General features: G+C 38.4%; 1 protein-coding gene and 1 non-coding gene across 2 annotated transcripts; one reads left to right on the forward strand and one right to left on the reverse strand.

Moving 5' to 3' along the window:
- Positions 1-6,048: 6,048 nt before the first annotated feature.
- Positions 6,049-9,349, reverse strand: LOC107636177 (protein FAR1-RELATED SEQUENCE 5-like). The gene is made up of 5 exons (XM_016339701.2): positions 9,242-9,349; positions 8,515-8,598; positions 7,698-8,443; positions 7,211-7,611; positions 6,049-6,977 (listed from the first exon to the last, which is right to left on the reverse strand). Exons 1-5 carry the CDS (start codon positions 9,347-9,349, stop codon positions 6,049-6,051), a joined length of 2,268 nt encoding a protein of 755 aa, XP_016195187.2.
- A 1,128-nt stretch (positions 9,350-10,477) lies between these two features.
- LOC148566817 (small nucleolar RNA snoR8a) lies at positions 10,478-10,571 on the forward strand. Its single transcript, XR_015882753.1, has one exon. It is a non-coding gene; the product is annotated as a small nucleolar RNA snoR8a (small nucleolar RNA).
- Positions 10,572-12,656: the final 2,085 nt, after the last annotated feature.

The following is a 12,656-nucleotide window of genomic DNA, read 5'->3' on the forward strand; positions in this document are numbered from 1 at the left end:
AAGTTCCGATATCTTAATTACCTAGTCTTGCATAGGCATGCTGGCATAAATATCTTTGGGATTAGGAAATATTACCATACAGTAACACATGAACATGTTGTAGGGGATCTATTTCCAGCTCTCGATGACAGTAATCTATGCCACGTGGCCATTCAAAAAAGATTCCACAGACGGACAACAACCAAACTTCGGGATTTAGTTTACAGTTGTCCAATGGCCACGGAATCAGATAGGATGGAGTTTAGGAGATACTTCCTACTGGTGGTGATGAAAATGTTCTTGTGCCCCACCACTCAACAGGTTATTTCTCCATGGCATATCTACCTCGTGTTAGATGTTTCTGATCCGCGGAGATTCAACTGGCCGTTGGAAACTTTGAAGTGGTTTAACAAGGCAGTCAAGAAGTATAAGCTGAAAGGGAACAAAACGTGTGAAGGCTGCATGTTCGTCGTGCTAGTATGACGCAATGACCATTACTAAATTCAGTATGCCATTTTTTTATGAACAAAATAAATTGTATAAGAGTAATTTCCTTTACATTAGTTTGGAGAGTTCAGGCTCTAGTACTGTTATTTGTATGAGATTTACTGATATGTTGCTGATTTACTTGAATCTTTGTTCACTAATTGTAGATGGTTCGGTGTATCATTTCATCTGAATGTTTCCTGTCATTAGTTTTGTGTCGCTTGCTATATTCCAATTGACTGCCAGCCTTATAGAATCTTGAACCATATCTGATGCTAACTGTTCAACTTAATAGTAGATTCAACTTGGTTTTCCTTCATGTATAATATGACTTGTGCCCGTCCTCTGTGTAGATCCTCTATTTTCAGCATTTGCAATATGGTCTGCTCGACAACTGTCTTGAGCGTGAGCCATAGCTCGATGCGTGGACCTCGGAGAGGCTAGAAAAGAAGGCCCAATATATTCTAGCCGAGGTACTCATTTTTCTCGTAATCGGTTAATTAATGAAATTATGAAAGTCAAAGCTACCTGTCAGATGACTCAAGATGTTTTTTATGTTTTCCTTTTTTTGTTGTCTCTAAGTATGGTCTTTGTTTGTCAAATGTGCTTTGTAGATGTCGCTGAAGCCGTGTGTTTGAGATTTTTTTTTGTTTTTATCTTGCTATTTCTGGTTTCTCTTTTGGTGGTGCCTTGGGGTTTGATTAAGATCATTGATTCTCTTCGTTTCTTAAATCAGGGGCGTCTTCTGACTAGACAGGGTGAAGTTGAAGACACAAAGGGCCGGTCACCGCAAGCTGCAAGGAGGAAAACGGGAAAAAAAGCACCACAGAACTGTGGGCGAAAGAATTCGGTGCCGCCAAGGGTAAACATGATGCTTTAGCATGTTAACAAATTTACTTCGCTATTGTTCATTTGTTTCATGATATTACTTCAAACAGGGGAGCTCAGTTGGTAGAGAGAGTAAGCAGGTATCAAAGGAAAGACGACCAAGTGGACGCACAACAGCTACTCCTCCAACTAGAGGAAGTTCACGGCGCGCCGAAGGATCAAAAACTAGCCCGAGAGTGAGTATATGTTTATTGTTGCCTAGGGTTTAAACCAACGACTAGCTTTGCATAAGTTTATTAGGTTCGTTTCAAAGTACTTAGATGTTTCTTTAACCAACATAATCGTTATGCTTAAAACAGCCTAGCAGGAGAGCTGCGCAAAAGAAGGGAGGGGCTAAAAAGGACCGATCACGTAGGTCCAGCCCAAAACAATCAAAGGAAAAGGACCTCCCAATTAGCACAGATGATGATGAGGAGAATGAGCCTCTTGCCAAGAGGATGTGCCGACTGTATAACCAGGGAGTTGACCAAGAAAAACCAAGTGCCGAACCAGCAGAAGGAAACCTCAATCAGGATAAGGGTACCCATGAAACACCTGTCTCTGTAGTTCCCGATGCAGGAACACTCTCCGTTGCGCAAGTGAAATATGAAGAATGAGAGTTCGACGGGCAAGTCTCCTAATAAAAAAACATTTCATTTTGTGGTTTATTTTGCTTGTTATTGAATAAGGGATTGTATCTGTATACAACTGCCATTTCTCTATCATTGGTTGAGTTTCTTGCAGTAATCCCAATTTTTTATCGAACCGAGACCCCGAGAGTGAACGAATATGGCAATACTTTGAGCAAATGCAGAACACAAAGCCACTGCAGACCGTGATGCCAGTCACTCCGTATTGTATAACTCCTAGCCCACCAAGTAAGAAAATCTCACCGGGCAATACTCGGACGGAACAGAACTATACCGAATGTACTCCTATAAAGGTGCATCCACTTCTAAAAGGGCGAAAGCTGGACGAGGATGATGAGGAGCGAGTGGGAAGATGGGCGGCCAATGGATCGTTGGAGCAAAGTCAGGTTGTGGCGTCCTACGAAGGAAGGCAGCATCTATCATTGGTCCGAGAGGACATCTGCTCACTGCTGCCCCAGCACTGGGTCACCAGCAACGTAAGTATAACACACTAACACATTGTTAGAATGAATATGTTTCTTAATATATATTGTGCCTTAAACAGGTGACCCTAACGCAATTCAAATATTCTTATGCAGATCATTTAGTGGATGTGTTCAACCTTTAATGACTCAGAATCGTTGCGATTTAAGGCTGACTTTTACTGTATTCTGCCAGGAATTTTGATATGCACGAATTTGCAGGTTCTTATCGATAATGATGTGAGATCTGAATCTAAATAGTGCTGTTTTTAACAGGAAACTGTGTTTCAAAAGAGGAACTTGGATTCCTTCAGGGAGGTTCCCACCGTTAGTTATGTGGGGCTGGTCCTAACTTCGGTGATGATACTAGATTTTTTGATAAGATAGCAACTTCCATGTGAAAATGGGTAAGTTAATGCGCTAGTTGAAGAAAACTGTATGGTTTTTGTATGTGCTAATGCTTGAATGTTGGTGTTTTGGTTTAAGTGCTTATAACCCCGGTTTATTAGTTGGATGTTCCTTGTGATAGGCAATAGGATGTTCCCGTTAATTGTCAATTGGATGGTTCTGAATATGGTTTTTAGTTTTCATGTCTCAGGCATTTGAATTTGCGTGTTCTTAATTGAGATGTCATAGGATTTCATTTCATTGGATGTACCGCAACACGTTAAATGTTTCTGAAATTTCGCGCCTATATCTATTTGGTGACTAACTTGATCATGTAAATGCTTTGATATTTCTGTTTCCATCATAATGGTTAATCCCAGTCTGTATCGATCGTCATTGGTGGTTGTATGCCTTTGAGATTGCTCAGAAAAGGCTGTGGGTGCTGGATAGTATGAATACAGGAGAGCATAACAATGAAAGATTAAAAATACATGCTTATGCGGTAGGTATACGACAACCAATTAGTTCACCATTAGAGTTAGTAATTTTAACTGTATGATTGCTAACGTGTTGCTGATTTTTAGGGGAGAATCATTGAAGACATGGCAAAAGTCAGTATGCCCGCATATGAGCACACCGAGAACGGCCTACTTTGTTTCTATCCTAGCGTCCCACAACAGCAGAACGGGTCAGTTAAAAATACACCTAACAATAGTCTTAATAGCACTTCACTTGATAATGATATCATGGTTGGAAATAATATTCTGTGTTTGTACATATAGCTGTGATTGTGGTGTATTCGTCATCAAATTCATGTAGTTTTGGAGTTTAGATAAACCCTTGCAACATTGGGACAAGGTGAATTTAAATATGTTATAACAATTAAGTTGAACCCCTTTCTAGTCAATTTCTTTCTTGTTTTTAATATTACCTTCCAACACGTAATTGCCGTGCAGGACGTTGTACAGGAGTTTCAGAAGGAGATCATACTAGACATAGTGTTGGGTCCTCATAATTCAGAAATTGGCAAGGCGCTGGAGGCACTGGACAGCAATCATGTGCGCCGAAACCAGCCAAGAAAAAAGATTAAGGCTGTGAGATCACCTTTCATAGCACCGAGCACGAAGAGCATGCTGCAGCATGCGAGGTTACCCACTAGAAAGCCAGCCAAGGGGTGGAGACAGTGGAAGAAGATAGATGCCTAGGTTAGAGAAAATCAATATACATGCCTTAGTCTATCTATGGCCTCTTTGTGATAGAGTTATAGGCGTTCATATCGCCTTTTGCCGACTTAGATTCGTTTCTTGTGGCTCTAATAAATCCTGTTGCAGCTGCAGGTTTATGATTTCATGTTGCGGATTTTGTCAAGTTGATGGTGACAATCAAGACAAAACCTCTGCATGGATGGTGCTCATACTAGGCAGTAGGATATTTTTTTCCTTTGTAAATTGGATGGTTCTGAATTTATTTTTTGATCTATCATATTTTTAGCATTTGAAAATGTATATACTTCATTAAGAAGTGAGTGGTTCATGTTTTGTTAAATACTCCTCAGCAGGTTTCATATGTTAGGTATTTCAGGATTCTCAAGCAATGAGTTTTCAATTTGTGGATATCACTAGTTCTTTAAGAAATGCATTGCATAGTTATACTGTTTGGTCAACTCTGATCGGTGTATATAACCCTTTTGTTCATGCCTATGCTTAAGTGGCATTTCTTTCCATTCACTAGCGTGGTGTTGACTAAACAGAGGCGTTATTTATTTTTTATCACTATTTTCTATTGCTGCAATTGTGACGTTGATGGAAGTTTAAGCCTTGCATGGCCTTCGGTCGTAAACAGTCTACACGGCCGGTTCGTTTAACGGTGGCTCCGGTAACTTTAACCTTAATTTTAATTAGATGTTGCTACTTGTAGGCACTAGGATATTTCTTTTCCTTGGAAATTGGATGGTTCTGAATCTATTTTCTCATCTATCATATCTTAGGCATTTGAACTTGTGTGTACTTCATTGAGAAGTGTATGGATCGTGCCTTGTTAGATACTCCTCAACAGGTTTCATATGTTAGGTATTTCAGGATCCTCAAGCAATTAGTGTTCAATGTGTGGATGTCACTAGTTCATTAAGAAATGCATTGCATATTTGTACTATTTCATCAACTCTGATCGGTGTATATAACCCTTTTGTTCAGCCTATGCTTAAGTGGCAGTTCTTTCCATTCACTAGCTTGGTGTTGACTAAACGGAGGCGTTATTTATTTTTTATCACTGTTTTGTATTATTGAAATTGTGACGTTTATGGAAGTTTAAGCCTTGCATGGCCTTCGGTCATAAACAGTCTACACGGCCGGTTCGTTTAACGGTGGCTCCGGTCACTTTAACCTTGATTTTAATTGGATGTTGCTAATGGTAGGCACTAGGATGTTTCTTTTCCTTGTAAATTGGATGGTTCTGAATTTGTTTTCTCATCTATCATATCTTAGGTATTTGAACTTGTGTGTACTTCATTGAGAAGTGTGTGGATCGTGTCTTGTTAGATACTCCTCAGCAGGTTTCATATGTTAGGTATTTCAGGATCCTCAAGTATTTAGTGTTCAATGTGTGGATGTTGCTACTGGTAGGCACACATATGTTTCTTTTCCTTGTAAATTGGATGGTTTTGTATATGGTTTCTATGTTTCATGTGTTACGTATTAACGAATGCGTGCATTTCATTGAGATATGAATGGCCTTTATTTTTTTAAAAATAATCTTCAGCAGTTTTCGGGCCGGATTTAATACATTTTTTTTCGAACAAATAAGTGACAAAACAGTCGTAAATTTGATTCTTTTAATGAATACTTCATAACAGGATAAATGAAAGTGACAAAATAGAAAAAGGAAGAGTTTATTCAGTTATGTCTAAAGAACTAAGAAATCTAGCTAAGAATGCCAAATTACTCATGCCAATAAACCTAACTATATATGCCTAAAGGAGTTCAACAGGTCCATGAACCCGCCACCATCTGATGAATTCCATGTAGTAGAATTCTCAAATCTGTTTTTTACAGAACCATCACGATCATTATCTATGTAAAGGTCAACAACATCCTACAAGATCCACAACACAAAGAGAACAACATATATGAATCAGGAACACCGTTCCATATGAAAAATTTAACATATAAGTCACTTCTAACACATACCGGTTGTGATTTCCTCTTCCTTCTTTCCATTGACTACTTAATTAACTTGTCCAACTCTGCTCCAAGTCTTTTACCCTTCGGCTGTCCTTTGGTTTTAACCCTTGAAGGTCCCTGTATGTCATGTAAAATAACACCGCCTGTGCTCTGTGTGGGCATCGTATTCTGAGTCCCATCAAGAGTAGTGGAACGCATGCTGGCACGGTAATCAGTCAGCCTGGACTTTGCATCTGAAAGGGCAGCTCGCAAGATGGCTGCTTCCTCATCACAAGCAACAAAATCCTGAGCAACGTTATAGAACTCCGAACACAGATGCTTGAACAAATTGTGGGTTTCATTACTTCGAGCCACGTCATGGCTACTCTTAATGTAAGTGTGCTTGCGGATGACATTCTTACTCCATCGAGGAAGAACATAGCAACTCGGGACTGTGTCAACTCTATAGTATGAGCACACCGCAAGGATGTGGCAACACAATATACCAACGGATTCAAACTTGTTGCACTCGCACCGACTCTTTCGACTCAGAGGGTCAAACTCTACTATGAAAGTATGGTAGACAGGCTTCCCCCAAAATACCTTCTGCTCGTCCACTTTAATAGAAATTGTATCTCCCTTTTGTTCAGTTGATCGAACCACACAATCGGTTTTTTTTCTTACCTCCAGCTGAAGGGTCCTGAACATATTACTGGTGTATTCCTGCTGAAATTGTCGCTCAATGCATGTGCTCCCTATACATGGGATGACTCCTTTTGAGTCCACAACATCATCTTCAAGCTCCTTTTGCTCCTTGTTTCCAAGCACGTTATCGTATTCATGGACGAACTGAACCAACCCACTCTTGCAATGCAGGTATCCACCATAGAATGCGTGCATACTTTCACTCCGCTGTGTACTCCTCATGCCGGCCCAAAATTCACTCTTGAAGAATATTGGCACCCACTTACGTCGATTCGCATAAAGATCTACCCAAAGAATAAAAATAGCGTAAGAGTGTCGCTTATACCCAACATGATGACATCTTACAAAGCACCGATAAAACAAATGAAAAAAACATCCGGACACACTATGGAAAAAAACATCAGTTACATTTCTTAAAAAAAACACAAGAACGGAAACAACCGGCATAAATAAAATTAAGTGAAAAAATAGGCAACACCGAAATCAACAGACGGGATTTAATTTAACGATCACAGACTTGCTAACCATCTGTTCTGGCCTAACTCAAACTCTTTGATGAAACCAGCCCAATGTACTTCAAATGATTCACTCGAAGGAGAGTTATACACAATGTGATTCATCATTGCACTCAATTCTCCGTACCTAGCGTAGCCACCGAGCTTGAATTGTGTTTTCTTCATTATGTGCCAAATGCACCATCTGTGGATAGTATCAGGTAGGACCTTCCTTATAGCACCAGTCATCGCCTTGCACTGGTCAATGATGATACCCTTTGGCACAATTCCAACACATCTCACCCACTGCGTGAACACCAACTCGAAACTAAGGATCTCCTCGCTGACAAGTAAAGCACAGCCAAGAAGAGTAGACTTCCCATGGTGGTTTACACTGACAAAGGATGCAAACGGTAGACCATGCCTGAGAATACAGCAAAAGCAAATGTAAGGTAACATGACAAATTTAACAAATAACTGCTTCTACAATTCACCAATAATTATACAGACCTGTTTCTTCTGTAAATGGTGTCGAACGACACCACATCTCTGTAATATTCATACGAAGCCCTGCACCTTGCATCTACCCAGAGTGCGCTCCTAAATTTATTAGCATCGTCAACATCTATGGCATAAAAGAAGTTGGGATTGATCTCCTTCATTCGAACGAAATAATTCATCATCCCATTGAAGTCCGCATTGTCATCGGAGCATCGAAGATTGCTTGCAATATAATTTCTGACATCCTTTTCTGAGAAACTCAAATTCGAAGACCCACCAACTTCGTTTGCCAGTGCTAGATACGTCTTGTTGGGTCTTATGCCAGCCTCGTCGTTATCCGTAATGACGCACTTGGCATGCATGGTCAACTCCCGGTACTCATGATAGTGGATAACTTTCTCAGCCGAACAGGGGTGAGAATGCTTCAATTCTACTATAGACACAACCCAGCATTCCTTCTCCCTGTCCAGCATGACATACATCCTTGCTTTGCATCTCGTGGCTGTTATTCTGTTTGACCTAGTTGCTGCCTTAACCCGAGATTCTCGATAACCCTCTCGAGTGCAGTGAAGAGATTGATTAATTGGTATCTTTGCGTCCTTCCGTGTCTTGTCGAAGTTCGTGTTCCTAACTTTAGTTACAAACCCCAATTTCTTTGCATAATTTGTATAAAACTCCTGTGCCAAAGGCAGCGAATCAAAACTCATTCCTATGACTGGTATTTCCTCTTCACGGAGTCCACTATGATCCGACAACTGTAAAGCCAATTCAAAGAACCAAATACAAATTAAAGATAGTATTAATGTGGTTACTATAACGTGCTAACACACAATAAGGAATACTTCAAACCTCGTGTCTTAATTCCCAACTCATCATTTCTTGTCGCCATGACGTCGGTGATTTCGTCGACCTTCAATTAAAGACAATTGGGACAAAACTTTAATCAACTTATGACCATTACTATATAATGAAGCAATCCAATAAAACATATCAACAAATAGATGGAAAACCATATAGGAGTCAAGTAGACTTTATTACTATCTCAATTAACCACATCATTGCTCCAGATTTTTTCCAAAAACTAATCAATGTAAGAAACATCTAATTACCATGAATATTTAGCCTTCACAACACATATTTTAATAAAAATTCTATTAGGAATCAATGAATCATTAACAACATGTAATTGATTGCATGAATTGTGACATAGACGGACAACATATTGACATTGAAATGGATTTTGGTCTATTCCCCCAAGTTGAGCAATATAAACTACCCATAATTCTATATCCACTATTTATGTCTATCTCTATCGAAATTTCTTGTATCAATGACATTAGCTAAGTATAGCCTTCTCCACAACACAATATATTCAATTACAATAATACCTTATTAACATGTCCACTAGCAACGTTAGTGTACCACATTTTTCCAAAAAAATAAATTTAAAAAACATCTAAATACCATGGACAAGAAACATTCACAGCTCACGTTCTCATAAAACCTCATGTAATTAAAGACTAACCTATACAAGGTACAACATAGTGACATACCTTGGAACCCTCTTGATTAACAACTTCATCGTCAGTCAATTCATCATTGCCTTCATTAGCATTGATCACTGTGCTATTCGGTTCGCCTTCCCGATTTGAATGATCCATGGATACTGTTTTTACCGGAATCTTTGTGCCGCCACCGCCAGTTCTTTTTGTAGAGGAAAAGCGGCACGCAACGTGGAGAATTGGACGACGGAACGACGGATCAAATGATGTTCTTCAGCGTGACAGGTTGCAAGGCACCCGGGGACGTGTTGCACCAACGGCGGCTTCTTCGTGAATGAACTAGCTACCCGCACGGTTGAGGAGTGACGACGGCAACACAGTTTGAGTTATTGGGTGACGGTGGAGGAGGTAGGCGGCTATGCTTTTTTGGGGGAGAGAAAAGGATGACGGCGCTAGTTAGAAGGAGGGTAGTGAGACTGCATGCTCAGCGCATCTGTTCCGTGATTTTCTCCTATCAGTAGCGTATCTCACATTCATGTTTTGAATGTGGTTAACAATAATTTAAAAAATATTTTAAATTATAAATTAATAAAACTAATTCCTATTAATTAAGTTGTTTCATTGTTGACTGATTAGGAGTTGGTTCCATATACTTTTTCATATTTATTTGATATGATTAGAAATTTTATCGCTACATTCTTTCTGATTCCTCTTCCATCAGTTCTAATTATATAATCACTTTGTTACATTTGTTTTGTTGTTTGCGTGCACTTGCTACCCTCAACCACAAGAAAGGGCTCACCCCTCTCAAAGTCCTTGCGACTAGGCCATTGGCCTTCCGAAATGGAATCAAATTTTCATGGTGGAAGTTAATCCTCTACCACTGTATGTTATATGGTTGTATATTTGAAAGCAAAATATTCAATTTAATTTGCTCTAGATATTTGAAGCACTATGAAAGCTACTTTCATTATTACATGCTATGCTTTATTAATGTTCTATTTCTTCAATTTTTTGGTGCAGTATGAAATATTAAATGATTATTTATAGAATCGCAAATATTTGAATGTTCACATTCAGCTCTTAATAAATACACTCTATTAATAATCTTATTTTTTTCATAACATTTTTTATTTTTCATTTTTGTTTACCGTATATATTTATTTATTCACTCTTTCTCAAATGAAGTTCAAATTAAATAACATTTATTTTCTTGAAATGATTGATTTTATCTACTAATTTTTTTTGTTACTGAGAGAAGAAGACACTTACATTTATTTAAGGGGCTTTGTTGCGATGATTATGAAAATAATTCCTCGTTCTGAATGCTGTTGTCATGGCATGAGAGACACGTTTACACCCATAGAATAAGTAGACTACAAAATTTTGATATCGAAGCAAAATAAATGATATATTTTAACATGGTAATTTTGTGTGTTTTTTAAAATTGTGGGAGTACAAAAATCAGACCTTTGGATTTGTGTTTAAAAAAATGAAAAAAATTCAGAGTACACAAATCGGACCTTTCGATTTGTGTAAAAAATTGAAAAAACTCAGAGTACATAAATCGGACCATGCGAGTTGTTCGATTTTAAAATTTTGCTTAAAAAATCGCATGGTCCGACTTGTGGTTGGGCAAATATGAATTTCGAAAACTGGAAAACGGACCCTCCGAGTTGTTTGTTGTTGTCAATTTTTTCATGAAATGGAATATTCAACGCAACTCGGATCCTCCGAGTTGTTCCACTAACACCACATCGCTGTGAAGCACCTGTATTCCCCATGTCTGAGTCTAACACCACTTTTACTTCCATATTCAAATTAAAAAGCGGAATAAATACCAGTCTATTTATGATTTTAATTCTATGACGCATTTGCATTTTTTTTTAATGGAGCTGAAGTCTTTTTATTTGCTAAGCATTACTTTTGATGTAGTAATTGCTTTGTGTATAGACAACTCTTGAAATTGATCACACATCTTTATTGATTGCTGCTTGAAAGAATTAGAATTTTCGAAAAATTTTATTACAAGTTAATTTTAATTTATTTATTTAGTAAAAATTTTATTTTTAAAAATTATTTTATTAAAAGTAATTAAACCAAATTTTGATAATTAAACTAAAAATTTTATTTAATTTTATAATTTTTAATATTTTTATATTTAAATTATAAATATTAGTAGTTTAAAAAGAATAAAAATTTTATATAAATTAATTTAAATAATTAAGATTTTGATATTTAATATTTTAATTTTTATAAATACAAAAAATGAATTATATTATCCTATATTTTAAATTAAAAGTATTAGATTGAAAGTCAATTAGTAAATTTGATAATTAAATAATATTTTTAAAATAATTTTAAGGAGGTAAATTAGATTTTAAATTAAATACTATATACCTTAATTTTATTAAAATTTACTAAACTCTAATTTACTCAAAATCTCTAATTTTACAATTTTTCCAAATTAAACACTAATCCTAAAATCAAACACACAAAATCCTAACCCAACCTAACCTACCCACCGCCACATACCACTCAACCCCCCAGTCCCAAACACAACATAGCAGTGGCTGTTAGGGGTGGCAACGGAGCGGGTAGGGGTGGGTTTTTGTTCTACCCGATCCCGTCCCGTCCTACAAAAAACCCGCATCAAACCCGCCCCACCCCTACTTGCGGGTAGTAAAATGTTAAACCCTAACCCGCCCCGTCCCTATAATTATTAAATCCAACAAATAAAATTAAATTTTAAAAATTATATAATCATCATTTACATACATAACATAAATTAAAGTAAAAATTTAAATATGATATAATATTATTAATCATTTTACTAATTATTTTATATATGTTACATATATTATATATTAAAAATATATATATTTATATATATTATATATACCGGGACGAGTAGGGGCAGATTTAACCTAAACCCGCCCCGCCCCACCCCGCCCGTTAAAACCCGTCCCGGTGCGGGGGCGGGTAATTACCTGCCCCGAACGAGTAGGGGCGGGGTGGGTACCCGCAAGTTCGGGTAGTGTTGCCACCCCTAGTGGCTGTGAACAAAAGAAAAAGAGAAAGAGATTTGGGACACAGTAAAAGAGAAGAGAGAGAGATCGGAGGGAGGAGAGTGAGAAAGCCACCGCTAGCTGGAGGCCGCTGCACCCGCCACCTGTGCCGTTCGTCCTCACCGCTGCCTGCTGCGCCGTCGTGGAAGAAAGATGTGACGGAGAGAGAGAGGGTCCGCAGAGGGTCGCCCCGTTCGCACCGTCAGCTTCGCGCAGAGCAACCATGGCCGTCGAGGGTCCATCCACGCCATTGCTGAAGCTTGAACGCTACTGCAACCACCGCGTGTCATCGTCTTTAGATCCGCCGTCATTGGAGCGGAGCTCGGCCGTCCTCACTGCGGGAGTTTGCCGCCGGAAGAGGGGAGGTGACGGTGGTGAAAGTTGCCGCCACTGTTCTG

Source organism: Arachis ipaensis, chromosome B4 (genome assembly GCF_059453495.1).
Source record: "Arachis ipaensis isolate K30076 ecotype BB chromosome B4, ASM5945349v1, whole genome shotgun sequence".
NCBI lineage: Eukaryota > Viridiplantae > Streptophyta > Magnoliopsida > Fabales > Fabaceae > Arachis > Arachis ipaensis.